Below are 15,157 nucleotides of genomic sequence, written 5' to 3' on the forward strand. Positions count from 1 at the left end.
ATTGTTGGGATTGGTGCTCCTGATTCAGAATTTATATGCTGTATTCTGACTGTTTTCATGCACCTTCTGGGTCACAAAGACCTCTGTGATAGTAAAGGCAACAGACACTTGAAATTTGTTTGAGAGCTGTGGTAATTTACGGTGGTATTGGTAGGACCCTGAGGACTGATGGGTATATACCAGGGTGGTGATCTCCCTGTGTAAAGTGGCTGCTGTACAGAGAATGCTAGTGAGGGACAGATCTGATGAGGTGTGCGTTGGAGGACAGGGAAGGTCAAAGCCGGGGGACCCATCTTCACCTCTTGAAGAATTGTATCCAGAGCTGGGAGATGGGACGCTGCTTAGCACAGGGTGTTCTGAGAGAGAGAGAGCCAGGTGCCTGAAGAGAAAGAAGGTTCATCCTTGATTACTGTCACTCTCTTTTCCTCCAGATTGTGATGCATCTCTAATTAATATTTTCCTGAAGGTTTTTTCACACCTTTCCTCATGTTCTCCTACCCGCATACTTCTCAGGGCTAGAGCCTTTCTCTTCCCAGAAGCAAGAGAAACTTGATTTGATGGTACAAAGCCCTGTTTGCTTGTTTTTATGGAGGAGCAGGAGGCTGTCCTAAGAAGCTGGTGGTGGCTGTTTGGCACTGATGTGCTGTAATATATATTAGATATATCGTAGGCACATATATAAATGTCACAGTGTCCCCTATACAAATATTATATGCCAATAAAATTTTTAAAAGAGAAAATTTACAACCAAAGGAATTCTATCTTCCTCTGCTGGCTTTCCGTTGCGCTTGGTGTTCTTTTGCTGTCCCCATGGTGTTCATGCTGTCCCCAGCAAGACATGTGTCTGTGTGTCTACTTGTCTCTGGCACACTATTGCAGAGTTCTCAGGAAGGGTCTATGTTTATGGTGGGAAGGGGTTGGTTTTCTCAGTATTCACGTATCTGAAGATGTCCTTAATTCCCTTGACTGTTGACTGTAATTTAGCTAGCAATTAATTCTATATTCTAATTTCTTTTCATTGCCATTGGGACACTTCATACTAGTCTGATGCTTGCTCTTTGGTCATCTCCTGGCAGTCAGAGACAGGCCAGGGACTATATCTGGGAATGTTCCCTTTGTCTCTGTCCACTCTTCTAGGTTTCTGGTTTACAGATGTGGAGGTTTCTGGAATCCTCTTTATTCACACTGTGGATTTTGCTTGGCTGCTTTTGCTGCAGAGAACTGCCTTGGGGTTGTACTGTTAGCAGCTGCCTCTTTTGTGGCTGCAGTCAAAAGTCAAGAGTGTGGTCTGAAGTCCTAAAGATGTCACTTCAGGGACCAGGAGCAGCCTAAGGTGTTGACCTGAGAGAGAGCTCCTTTTTTTTTTGCATTCCTCTCTAGCTTTTGGCAGCTCTGGGAATAGAACGATAGAGTTCTTCTGCAGGACTGGGGACTTCAGGTTATCTGAAGTACTATGGTGGCACAGGGTGCCCCCTTGCTTGTGCTGCTCTGAGGCCTCCAGACCCCTCTGTGTGTTTAAGATCGGCTCTCCCCACTCTCCTGAGCAGCTGAGCACTCTGCAGCAATTCTTAGATTGTCCCCCACTGTTTTCTCTCCCGATGCACAGAACTTTGCAGATGAAGGGCAGGAGAGTTGCTTCTCACTGCTCAGTTTGAACATCCATTGGACCAAAAATCTTCAGGGTGGTGTTCTCAGAGTAGGAAGAAAGGGAGGAAAACGAATCAAGTTGAAAACTATTAAAACTCATCAGAGCCGGCCATTTAATATGGAGAACATTTCAGTACTCTGTAGTTTGAAGTAACTTAGAATTTAAATAAAAAGATAATTTTCCTGGCTCTTACTTTCCTATCCTTTTTCTAAATGTGGACATTCTTGTGTCAGACTTCCAGTAAAAATGTTAAGATGGGTCTAGGGACAGACGACAGTGTAAAGCAGTGATGTGATGGAAGGGAAGGGTGGAGGCTACCAAAGGAAGGAGTAAAGAGCAGGGGATTGATGAAATAGAAACTTCTGAGGGAAGATGACATGGCACTGTATCTCTGTGACCCTTGCTAAGGGCTTCTGTCATTGAGTGTGTGGGGACAGAAGGCCGAGGATGAGGAAGGAGCTTCAGCCTTGGTGGGATTCTGCAGTCACAGACAGTAGAGACCGGTGGGATCACTACTTCAGCTGCAGCCTCACAGCCACAACTGCTGGGGCCACCAGGGCTGCTGATATCTGCTTGGTGCCCGCAGGTTGGTCTCCAGAATAGCACATGAAGGCCTGAGCTGCAAATTCCTGTGCATTTGTAGATGGTGCCCGTGATGGCTAGTAGATGAGGCAGTGGATGCCCAGCATAGATCGTTAAAGGGAACAGGAGGGAGGAAGGTGACAGTCCTGTGATACAGGGAGGGAAAACACCCCCTCAGATGGGAGTATGGGGAAAAATGTCCAAAGAGGACAAAGTGGTGGTCTGAGAAGGAAGAAGGGGAAAGAAACACTTTGTTTTGAGAATGCAGGCTGGGTGGTGTGGAGGTGAGGGAGAAGCTGAAAGGACTCTGTAGTCCAGTATCAAAGAGACCAGGGAGAGGCAGGGAGTCTGGAAGGGCCACTGAGTGACCAGGGCCACAGTGAATAGATACATGCCAGAGCACAGGATGCAAAAATCCAAGAAAGATGGATAGAGAAAGTGGGAAGGAGGCAAGGACTGTCCTCAAGTATGGCAGCAAGAGGAGGAGCTGGGAGAACCTGTAATGGCCCAGCTGGACAAGGCCTGCACTTGACCCATGTTCACCCTCCGTGCTGGGCAGGTAACTCCATATGCCTGTCCCAGGTTCCATGTTGGTTGTGAACTTGTGTCCAGCTTCTGTTCCCCTTGCTTTGATGACAGCACCCTGAGTCCCAGTGGATAGGCAGGCAGCTAAATGAGGTGTCTAGGATCTGGAGGGAGATTCTGGACAGGAAGAAATGCCCTTGAAGTCAGTCCATTCCCCTGGTAGCACACAGTATGGAGGCTTCTGCCACCTGAATGATGAAATCTCTGTGGCCCTGACCTGCCCTCTGTGAGTCTCAGCCTATCTCCTGGTGACTCCAGCTGGCCATTGTTGGTTTCCTATAACCAAAGAACACTCACCAACCCACGTGGGTCAGTAGCTCTGTCTTTGCCTTTCAAGGACATTGTGTTCTCTCAGTGGGGACCCATCTCTAGATGCTTTTAAATGGCATGGGCAATGGAAAAGTCTTCCAAACAAAACTAGATATCTAAAGATAGCTTCTTCTAATAAGGAAAAAAATCCCCAGTGTCAGACTGCTGGCTTCATGGAGACGACTTCTCCAGGCTGGCTGAGTGTATCTGTTTATCTGGGCTCCCACCAAAGACTCCTCTAGTCGTGCTGTGTACGGAGGGAGCAGATTTTCTGGCTTCTGCTATGACACCCTTATAAAGAGTGTGCAAGAGTGGACACTTGTCAGATGTGGCACTTTCCAGCTGTGTGAAACTCTGCGCTTGCCACAAGCACATCCTCATAACTCTGGGCCTAGGCTTCCAGCCCTTTCGTTGCAGAAGGAGTGTAGCCTTATCACCTGGCTGTTATGACCCACCCAGCTGTTTGCATTTGCCTGTGTTACGTTTGGGGTTGTCTAATATTTGTGGTAGAAGCAGGCTTTATTCACTTCTACTTGGGAGTTTTCACTTGCCTTCTCCAAGTCAGATAGCAAAGAGAAGGCTTCACTTTGAGACATGCCAGTCCAATGTCAGGTCATTGGGTTAGAATAGCAGACCAGGCCTAGGAGGTCTAGGGTCCATCCCTGTCTGGTATTAATACTCTTATGTGTAAGGATGGTGGGCTGGACTTGGGTGGACACCAAGGGCCTGCCTAAGTACTGTTGTTTTATTCTAGGGGCAAACTGTGCTTGGTAGCTATCCTCAAAATTATGGCAAGAAGAGAAGAAAATAGATTTTTTTCTGTTTGTATAACTCTGCTCATCAGCATGCACAGCATGAAGGTCAGAGTTGCTGAAGCAAAATCAACAAATTCTGATTAATTTGCAGAGTGCCATCATGGGATTGTCCTGTAATTCCTACCAAGTGATGCTTCCTGGCCGAATCTCACTGTGGAAGGGTCCTTAATTGGAAACAGCCTGAGATGGTAGCAAGGATAATAACAGAGACAGAATACAAGAGCTATCATACACAGAAAGCAAATGCCAATGAGGGAGAAAATTGGAAAATGTTGACAGTTGCTTTGACCATACCTACCTGGAAAGACGGGGCAGGCTAGGGGTGGGGGCCATGCTGGTAGCTGAGAGTTCGGGAGAAAAAGGTAAAGTACATTTAGAAAACCAGAAGCTTATTTATTTCTGTATCGGTCTTTGTTTCTAACAAGCCTTGTCTTTCCTAGGTTGCCCACCTCTTGGCCTAGAAACCTTAAAAATCACAGACTTCCAGCTCCATGCCTCCACAACGAAGCGCTATGGCCTGGGAGCACATCGTGGGAGACTCAACATCCAGGTACCAGTGCTTTGGATGCGTTGTGGTTGCACTGCTGATCACAAAGGTCACAGACACCTAGAGGGTTGCCAAGCTCACCTTGGGCACCATGCATGGCATTTAAAGTGTACAATTCCAGTTCCCACAGTGAGGGGGCACTGCTGAGTCATCACCAGTGTGTGGAAGAAGACCTGTCTTCTCCAAAGACAGATATTAGTAAAGTGCAGCCACCAGTTCATGGACCCACATGCGTCCTCATGTGCCTCTTGAGCACCCTCTCCTTCTCATGCCCTCTGTCTACAAAGGGCAGAGGCAGAGCGAGGAGAACCTGTGAGTGTGATAGGAGGAGAAGTGATTCAGAGATGTAATACAGGAGGGGAATAGCCTTGGCCTTCCCTTGCCTCCCTGCTCATTTCTTCTCACTCCACCATGCCTACCTGGCCAGGATAGGTCCATTGTCTTCCTCCAGGTTAAATCTTTAGTGGTGCCCAGGACTGGACACATCATGTATGGCCTCCTTCCCTGAGCCTCCAGGGCTACCGTGACCTTGGCCCTTACTGCTGTCTCCCTCTCCAGTAAGCTCCTCCCACACACTCTGTGCACCATTCAATCCTTGACTCCATGCTTTTTCTCATCAGGTTCCCCTGCTAGGCACCCCTTTCCCCCACCATGCCATGCAAGGCAAACCCCTCCTGACCTGTGGCAGGAACTTCCTATCACTGTTGAAACAACTTAGCATAAAGTTGGCCTCTCGGACAATACACATTTATTCTTTTACAGTTCTGGAGGACAGCAGTCTTACTGGCTGGATTGAGTCCTCAGCTGGGCCAGTTCCTTCTGGAGACTCAGGGAAAAATCTGTTTCCTTCTCTTCTGGTGTCTAGAGGCCGTCCTGCTCCTGGATCCTGACTGTCCTTCAAAGTCAGCAGTAATATTCTGAGCTGAGCCTTCTTATACTGCTGTCTCCCTGCTGCTCTGTTCTGATTCCTTCCCTCACCTTGATTACATCGTGCCCATCTGGATAGCCCAAGATCACCCCCTTTCCTCACACAGCCTTACTTCCACCTGCAGCCTTTGTTCCTCTTTGCTTGATGTGTGAACAGGTTCTGGGGATGTGGACATCTCATCGGATTGGGGTTGGGGTAGAGCTGTTATTCTGCCAACCTGACTCTGACGCTTTTCCTTCTACCCTAGCTCCTTCTGGCCCAGCCCTTCTCAACCTTCTACCATTAGATGTGCCCCATCCTGTGATTCTCTAATAGTGCCCACTTTTAATTTTGTTTCCCCAGCCTCTCTATAACCCTGTGTACGTTTCAAACCCTCTCCCCACATTTACTGCCTTTACCTGGGAAAGGAGTTGGTCCTTCCATGCTGGCACCAAGGAGGCCATCAGAACTGTACTCAGGCTACTGCTTCAGAGTGGCACATAGACTCCTTACTCCCCAGTGGTCACTGTACATGTGCAGGTGTGGCCACTTTTGCTGGGCAAGAGTGGCTGAGGTCTATTTCAAGGGAGCATATGGGCTCAGGGGTACCTGAACTGAGCTTCTGCTTTGCCTCGTTGCCCAAACCCCCACTCCCATCAGATGGACTTCAAACCACACAGCCTGTACCATTGCTAGTTCAGAGGATGTCAGATAGAACATTTGCAGTGCTAATGGTAAACCAAAGAATGTTTGTAAATCTCTTTAAAAAAAAAAAAACCAGCTGTTCAGAAACATTTGGATGTGTATAACTGGAAACTTAAAAAAAAATCCTAAACCCTCTGTGTTTTACAAAAGGGTGAACACATGAAGTGTCTGAGTTTGGCCAGAGGGTCACCACTGTTAATCCCCAAGTGCCCCAGGAACCCTGGAATAGGCTCCAGACCCCTGAGACACAGGGCTAGGTTCAAATGGACATGTCAAGCAGCTTTATGCATATGGTCTGTCATCTGGTGCCTTGAACGCTTTCTCTATAAATGAGCTTATCCTTTAAAGAAGAAGTGACTATGTTTATCCATGCCTTCCGACAAAAACTGGAAGGCTTCTTAGCCCTAAACTTAAACCCTAATTCACAGATGTCATAGTCAGAGGCTGGGCTTAAGTCTTGGCCTGGATGTTTCTAGATTTTGAGAACTTTGGAAAAATTATTTTTGTGAGCCCCAGCTGCCTTATTGGAAAAACAAGGGCCGAGCACACACAGGGTCAATTGAAGGGTGAAATTAGTTGATTTGTAATTTTAAAACATTTGCGGGTCATCTCACTCCTCAGCTGAAGGCCTCTGGTAGCTTCCAGTTGCTGTTTGAACAAAATCCCAGCTCAGCCCTGGGCGATGGATCCCTTCTTAGTTCCCTGCTGGAGTGGCCGTTGGCTTAGGTTCTTCTACTCATTTCCTTGGGTTTTATCTGGGCCCCTGCTCCTAGAGCATCAGCCCACGTGCTGCTGGTGTCTGGAGTCCTCACCCATCCTCCAGTGCCCACATAGCACCTGCAACACATCACGTGCACAGAGGATGTCGTCAGAGGCCTGGCTGAAGTTGGACGGACGATGTGTGATCACTGGCCTGCCTTCCCGGGTTTCTTGGTGGACTGGTCATCCAGTCCTGATTCTCTGGTCATCTTTCATGCCATCCATGTTCTTCACTCATGGAAAGCACAGCCTAGGGAACAACCGAGCACCTCCCCCCATGATTGCAGGGGCAGAACCCACTCTCTTGCTTTCACTTGGTAGAGAAAAGGGGGTGGTTGGGAGCCATATTGGTGCTATTGGTTTTATGGGATTTTTCTCTGCATTATTTACCTCAAAGCCTCTCACGGGGTAGTCTCCATACCTGGTCTTAGAGTGTGGCGTTGCTACTTTCATAGCCAGGCTGGGCCAGCCATCCCTCAGCCTCAGGGCTCCTACCCTCTTACCTAGGGATACCCAGAGAGAGTGGAGTGTAGCCTGCAGTGTGTCAGGGGACTTTGACACACGACGTCAGGGACCCCTTGTGGCTTGTATCTTCCAGACCGAGTGCCACCAGCATTGTGATTTGACTGCTCCAGGTACACAATTAAAGTCAGTGCTCTAAAAATACATCTCCCCACACATAATGGTTTGAAACACAGTTTAAAAATAACCACATCTTGTCTCACATAGGAGTATTTTGTAGGCGTGTCAAGCTAATGGGATATGAAGTGTGAGAAACACCGAGGGGTCAGAATTAGAAGGTGTATTTAAATCCATATTCTAGTGCATGGAGAGACTGAGTGATCTAGCCCAGCCTGACTCTGGCTGAGGGCTCTGCAGGCACACAGTGGCCATGGCCCTTGTCAGAACACAGAGGGTTCATAGGCTGTCAACTCTCCAACTAGCTGAGGGCCTTAGGCAAGCAGTCACCTTCTCAGAGGCTTGGTGCTGTCACCAGGGAAGTTCAGGTCACAGTTCCGCTGCCTTCACCATGTGGCAAGCACCTGGAGATTCTCAGAGGCCTCATTCATACCTATTAGAATCCATTTGCTATCTGACCATTGGGAGGTACCTGCTCTGGCCAGGCACAGAAAGAAAGTTCTGTGGACTCCCCACCTTTAGAATGTTCTGATGGCCGGCAGAGGCAGAGCAGACAATGGCTCTGAGAGCTGCCTGTACCATGCTCAGTGTATTACATGCACTATTTCATTTATTACTCAACATAAGAGATAAGCACCATTGTTGTTACCTCTGTCTTCAATGATACAGACACACAGAGCACAGAGTGACTGGGTTAAGATCTCCCAGGAGAGGCCAATTGTGAATCCAGGCAGCTGGAAACCTCACGTTGTTATTCCTAATGATGCCATGAGATTGCCTTCCATGCCAGCAGCTGGGGGAGCTCGAGGTACCACACCTGGAGTGATGCATCAGCTGCGTACCTCTCTTTTTTCTGACAGTCATCTCACGTTGATTTACTCCTCTGTCCTCTCGGCAGACAATGAGCCTCTTGCACATAACACACATCCTGTTTGCTTTCCGGGGTCTTCCCTGAATGCACTTGCTTAAGTGTGGTTGGAAGATGCAGGGATGACGTCATTAGGACACAGATGTAGCATTGGTTCATGTATGACTTTTGCCAGTGTGGCCATCTTTTGATGACTACAATCCATGGGGATTGGTTCTAGGACCTCCTAAAGATACCAAAAGCCATGGATGTTTAAGTCCCTTGTATAAACCATGCGGTATTTGCATATGACTTATGTCTTCCTGCATACTTTACATCGTCTCTAGATTACTTGCAATACCTAATACAATGTAAGTGCCATGAATTGCATTGTGTAGGAAATAATGACAAGGACAGCCTGTACATGTTCAGTGCAGACACAAATGTTCTTTTTGAATTATTTTGTTCTGTGGTTGGTTGAATCTGCAGATGTGGAGCTGTGGATACATTCATGGTTTGTGGGACCAGCGGTTAGTCAGGGAGGTCACTAGGACGGGTGAATGGGGAGGCTGCAGGGGATACAGTCCTGAACACTGTGCTCTGTGCTATGCGCCGTGCTTCCTGTTACTCTGGTGATAGCTGTTTTGTTGTTCAATTCCGTGCGCATGTTGTCCTGGCCTCCACAACTTAGCAGTTCCACTTTGCCTTTGTTCTTTAAGGTCAAATTCTGTCATTACAGTTGCATTAGTATTTTTTACTATGCTAATATTTTTTAGAATGAATTTCTTTTAATATTCTGATTACAGAGCTGCGTAAGTTTTTGAGTGCCCAATTATTCCCCTGTGAACTTGTTTTTTGTTTTGTTTATTTTTGTTCTTGTTTTTTTAAGAGAGAGTTTCACTTTGTAGTCCAAGCTGGCCTTGAACTTGGGATCCTTCTGCCTCAGCCTGCTAAGTGCTGGATTATAGGCATGTACCATCACACGCAGTTAAATATGGTCGTTGTAGTGCAAGTTTTTGTGAGCCCTAAATTTTTACTAGAATGTGCCTACCATCTTTTCCTTGTTTTAATCAGAGGACTTTGAAAGCATCCTTACAGCTCAGCTGAAGACTTCTTTTTTTCTAAGTAGAACTTTATTTGTGCTAATTTAATAATATAAGCTTAGCGAAGAAACCAGTGTTTACATTTCATCAGTACATTGGAATAAAATGGATTTTCCAAGGACTTGTGGAAGAGCTCCAGGGAGCAGGACAGTGAAGTTGTGTTCTCTCCCTTGATTATTCTGTATACCCAGGACCCTTTCCTTCTACACCCTGTGAAGCCATCAGCTCACGTAGGAAGTGTCACTGGTCTCTTCTGCTCCAGGGAGTGAGAGATGGATTGGAGATCAATACTTCAAGTCTCAACAACTGTCAACAAGGATGTGTTGACAGTTACCTATAACTCATGCTTGGATCCTTGGCTTGTAGTTAGTCTTAGGAGGTAACCCTGTGTTCAGATGGACCATCTAATGGCAGCTTGTCACTATCCCCTCTCTGAAGCATTCTTTGAAGACCCTAAGAGCTTTTCTATGGCCATAAACTAAAGTAGGGGTTCAGAGATGGCACCCCTCACCTAAGTGACTGTCCCACCTCTGAGATAACGTCAGGCTCCTTAGCTGGAAAGCCCTGAACAGTTCGTAAGAGCACTGACCATTTCAAAGCTGTCTGCCTCATGCCTAACACTTTAAAATATGGTAAGGTAGGCCAAACATGAGCAGAAGTAAAATGCAGAGAGCTTGTGGTTGGGACTCAGGTCATCACCAGAGTTCCTGCCCGTAATTGAGAATGTAAGAAAACTGGCCTCAGGTCAGAGCTTGGAAGAGAAGGATGATATCTTGAAGTTACAAGAAAAATGCAGCGTGCTGCAGTCATACTTCCGATGGTTTTGGGATGGCTTGGTCACAGTATTTGACACTCCATGGCCCACGTCTTGTTACATGAGTTAGAGATGACTCGGTTTGGTCCCCAGAGGAACTCGTATCTTTTACTACTTTGACAAGAAGGCAGCTGTGCTTAACAGAGCTCCTGTGGGTGCCATCTCTCCAGCCCCAATTCCTTTCTGCAGTTCTGCCTTTAAAGAGAATGCATGGGAACCTAGATACTGGGCTGATATTTTGGTCCTTTCCTGTGGTCTGGACCTCTTTTTTATCTGAAATGAGTATAAGCCTTGAAGATGGCCTATGCCTGTAGCTTCTTATTTTGCCTCCCAGGAAGACAGGAAATTAGTGGAGAACATTGAATTGAGTTTTATCCTGGGGTCAAAGTTCACATGCCTAGGCCCATCCCTCACATGTGTCACCCTGAACCCTTTGTGCAGCTGGGGCCCCACCTTGCACAAAAGGAGACCAGGCTTCTCCTGGTGAGGAGAAACTGGAGTTCCATTCTCTCAGGCTTTCCCTGACGCATTCCATACCTGTTTCTCAGTGGACCCTGTATGGCATCTTTGACCCTAAAACCTTCCTGTTCCTCCAGTGTTTCCTGATTCTCTGGGTATTCAGCTTCCAGTTGGTTTTTTTTTTACTTGTGGATGGGTGTTCTAGGTGTCCCTTGGTGCTTTGGGTGCAACATCTAAAATTAAATGCTGCCTCAAGTGGCACAAAGAACCACAAAGAGTAAGAAGATAGCAGGTAGTAAAGTATACCTTGAGACACAGGAAGGAGGCAGTCCAGGTAAGGACTGACTGCACTGAGGCTGTCAGAGCCTGGAGTTTTACTATCTAATAGAGTGGGGTTACTCGGTGAGGGCAGGCACCTGCACATTTGATCCTCTTTGCCTTTCCTGGTTTAGCATCACCAGTGGAAGGTCATATAGCAGCCGTTGCTTCCCCAAGTCACATGTGTGACCTCGATATGGGGAATGTACTCCATAAGAAGAATATAGGGCCATTGTCTTCATGTTGGTCGAAGGTAGAATGGCATCCTAGCTGAGGGTATTTCCTTGTCCCTGAAGGGACCTGTATGCAGGTCATTCTGTGTTTGCACTTCAAGGACACAATGCCATGTAAGCAGAGAAAGCCAGGATGAGGACAATAAGGAGAGGAGAAAGCAAAGGAAGAGGGAAAGGAGGAGGGGCAGAGTGGCCTTGTTCCTTTATTCACTTTGTTATTGCACCCACACTGTTGGGAGTGTGTCATGTGCCAGGCATAATAGTAAGTCCAGGGAAGCACAGATGAGCAAAAATAGATCCATACTGAGGACCTAATATGTGCTGAGCCCTCTTCTAGGTGCTTGGGGCATTTCAGTGACCAACAGAGACCCTGTAATCCTGAAGCTTACGTCCCAGTGAGAAGGCAAATCAGAGCAGGAAATTAATAATAAAGCTTAGCTTTAGCTTTTATAGTGCATTAGAATGTGCAAAGTACTCTGGAGAGAAGGCAGATGAACTCAACTGACACCTGACAGCTGGAGGCCAGAGGGCCAGCCCCGGGGAGGGGCAGCTGTGCTTAAAGGTGATCCGCATTGGCTGTACTAAGGTCAAGGTCATCTTGAAGAAGATCAGCAGCAGTACAGTAGCTGTGAGGAGAGGGATCAGACAGACAGATGGTTAGAGCAAAGGTCCTGGAATGGCAGCATGTTATGGTTTGAAGATGAACTGTCCTCCATAGGACGTTGGCAACAAAAGCAAAACTCGACGTATGGGTTTATATCAAACTGAAAAGCTTCTATTCAGCAAAGGAACCAATCAACAGAGTGAAGAGACAACCTACAGATGGGAAAAACATTTGCAAACTACTGGTTCAATAAGAGGTTAATGTTGGGAGTATGGCTCAGGGTAGAGTACTCACCTAGCATGCACAAGGCCCTGGGCTCCATCCTCAGGAAGAGGAAGAGGAGGGGGAGGGGGGAGGGAGAGGAGGAGGGGGAGGGGAAGGGTAAGAGGAGAGGGGGAGGAGGAGGAGGGGGAGGGGAAGAACAAAGAACTAGCATTTCATCACACCTTCATAAAGAAATGTGTATGTTCATAATGGCATATTATTTAGCTATAAAGAAGAACAAAATTATGTCATTTGTAAGAAAATGAATGGAACTGGAGATCATCATGTTAAGTGAAGTAAGACAGACTCAGAAAGACAAATATGACATTTTTTCTTGCATATGTAGCATCTAGATTTAAAAAAAGACTTCAAAATAGAAGGGGGTGCTATTTGGGAAGAGGAAGGGGATGGGGGTGGGGTGGGAGGAGGAGAAGGTAATGGGGGCAGGCGACTATGACCAGAGTATGTCATACGCACTATGGAAATGTCACAATGAAACCCATTATTTCAAACAATCAATACACACTAATAAAAAAGTTAAAAATAAGGCATTAATTTCTAAAATGTAAAAGGAACTCAGCAGCAAAAAAACAAACCAAAACAGGGTGGGGGAGGGAGACAGAGGGGAGAAATGACCCAAACAATGTACACACATGTGAGTAAATGAATAATAAAAAAAAGAAAAAAAAACAAACAAAAACAAACAAACAAAATCAACAACCCAATTAAAAACTGGGTGAATGACCTACGTAGACGTTTCTCAAAAGACTAGGTATTGAAAAAACACTCAACATCACAAGCCATCAGGGAAATGGGAGTTAAAACAACAAAGAGCATCTCGCCCAGTTAGAGCACTATGATCACAAAGGCAAAACTTAACAAATGCTGGCAAGGATGCAGAGAAGGGCAGACGCTTCTACACTGCAAGTAAGAATGCATATTAGTGCAGTTCTTACGGAAAACAGTATGGTTTTCCTCCACAAATTCGAACTACAACTGCCATAGGATCCAGCAGTTCCACTACTGGATGTATAGTCAAGGGAACTGAAAGCAGCATGTCTAAGAGAAATCTTCACTCCACGTTTGCAGCAGTCCTATTCACAACAGCCAAGATATGCAGTCCACCTAAGTGAGTACTGACAGATGAACGGATTAAGAGATGGAGTGTACATGCACAATGGAGTATTATTCAGCCGTAGCGTGGAAGTCTGTCCTTTGCTGCAATGTGGATGGAACATGAGGACATTATATTAAGCAGAATTAGGGACAGAAAGACAATACCTCATGTCCTTATGTGGAAGCTAAAAAGATCTCAAAGAAGTGGAAAGTAGACTAGTGGTTATCAGAGCCTGGAAAAGGAACAAATGAGGAGGGATGGTTAATGGGAACAGGGGTGCGGGTGTATTAGAGGAATGACTTCTAGTGTTCTATGCCATGCTAAGACAGCTATGGTTCACAGTGATTGATCTCAAAAAGCCAGCAGAGAGGATTTTTGATAGGACAGTCACCCTGGTATAATTCTCACACATTGTATGTATGTATTGAATCATCACTCTGTGCCTCCATAAATATACACAATTATGTATCAATTGAAAATATAAAAATATGTAGAAGTGAACATTAAATAGTGTAATAAGTGAAATTAGGTGATAAAAATATGTAGAAGTGAACATTAAATAGTGTAATAAATGAAATTAGGTGATGGAAAGCAAGAGAAGAAGTAGCAGGGAGGAGAAATAATGATTTTGTCACTGCCTGTAGTAGGGAATTTACAGGTATTTTCTAAAAAAAAGAAAATAGAATTAAGTATGTTATGCCAAAGGTATGGGTATTTAAATCAGCCACGACAAGATGCAGACTTTGAAATGCTCAGAGGAGACATGCACATAAAGCAAAGCAAACAGGCCCAGAGTTAAAGATAAAACAAAAGCCAAAAGAAGCAATAAAAATAGAAGACCTAAGAGAGCTCGATGACTCATTCAGACAAAGAACATCTGTCAACAGGCTAAATGGACCAGATTCACCTATTAATAGAAGGCACAGAACTCTATCACAAAGCGAATCCAGTCACAGGTCGCAGCAGACACCTGTGCTGCTGAAATGAAGTGAGTCGTGCTTGTACCCCCAATGGCTTCCATTTATCAAGTGCTCCTTCTGTGCCAGACTCTCTACAGAATACTTCACACGCGTCTGGTGTAACCAGGGCGAGAGTCCTATCACGCAGAATCTATTCCAGGTCCTATTTTACAGACAGACTGATAAAATTGGAGACTGATCAAATAATGAGCCTCAAACCCAGGACTCGAACTTAGACTGTGTGAAACCCAGGAGCTGTTTGTGCTATGCTACCTCCCTGAAGTGCAGTCAATGGTGAGCTGTTGATAAGTGAATCAATGACTATTTATTTTGAGAATTAAGCTGACTCCATAAATATATATTTTGATGGTCATAGTGTTTCTCCAATTCTAGTTGAATTAATTGCTGATGTGAAGACATTCTTTAGTTTCTTTTTTCAATGAGTGTATATTTCTTCCATTTTTTCTTTGTTTAAACAATAAATGCTTTCTAGTGCACCGAATAGATTTTATTCTTCATTGTTTTTAATTTCAAACTCTGGATGTTTCCTGGTTTCCTTGGCCAATGCAAGGAAATTATTAAGAAATTGGTTTTGACTTGTAAAAATGGCTTCAAACCCAGTGAGGATTTCTTTTTTTAACTGACTTTACTGATGACTTAGGTCTGAATTGGGACAAGGTGCTTTGCTCATTTGCAGAAGGATCAACTGATTTGGATCTGTACAGCTTTATGTGTTTATCAAAGGCTTTTGGTTCAAGTTTATCGTGGAGGTTTATGGAGGGTAGACATTCAGGCCCACAGTATAGGCGTTTTATGTCAGGTTAGTTACTGAACTGTACTAATAAAATGTCACATCTAATATTTTTTAGGTAACCACCCCTCAAAGGTGGTAATGTGTTGGTAAACAATAAAGTTTCAACCATTGCTTTTAATTTTTCCCCCC

The 15,157-nt window shown here is 45.4% G+C and overlaps 1 protein-coding gene across 4 annotated transcripts in view; it reads left to right on the plus strand.

Moving 5' to 3' along the window:
* Nucleotides 1–15,157, plus strand: part of Cpxm2 (carboxypeptidase X, M14 family member 2) — a 114,469-nt gene that overhangs the window by 20,499 nt on the left and 78,813 nt on the right. For all 4 annotated transcript variants that reach the window (XM_020171805.2, XM_074078130.1, XM_074078128.1 and 1 more), the window contains one exon: nucleotides 4,380–4,489. In XM_020171805.2, coding sequence (XP_020027394.2) covers nucleotides 4,380–4,489 — 110 coding nt within the window. The remainder of the gene's footprint in view (nucleotides 1–4,379; nucleotides 4,490–15,157) is intronic.

The sequence above is a fragment of the Castor canadensis genome, chromosome 7, assembly GCF_047511655.1.
Source record: "Castor canadensis chromosome 7, mCasCan1.hap1v2, whole genome shotgun sequence".
Taxonomy (NCBI): Eukaryota; Metazoa; Chordata; class Mammalia; order Rodentia; family Castoridae; genus Castor; species Castor canadensis.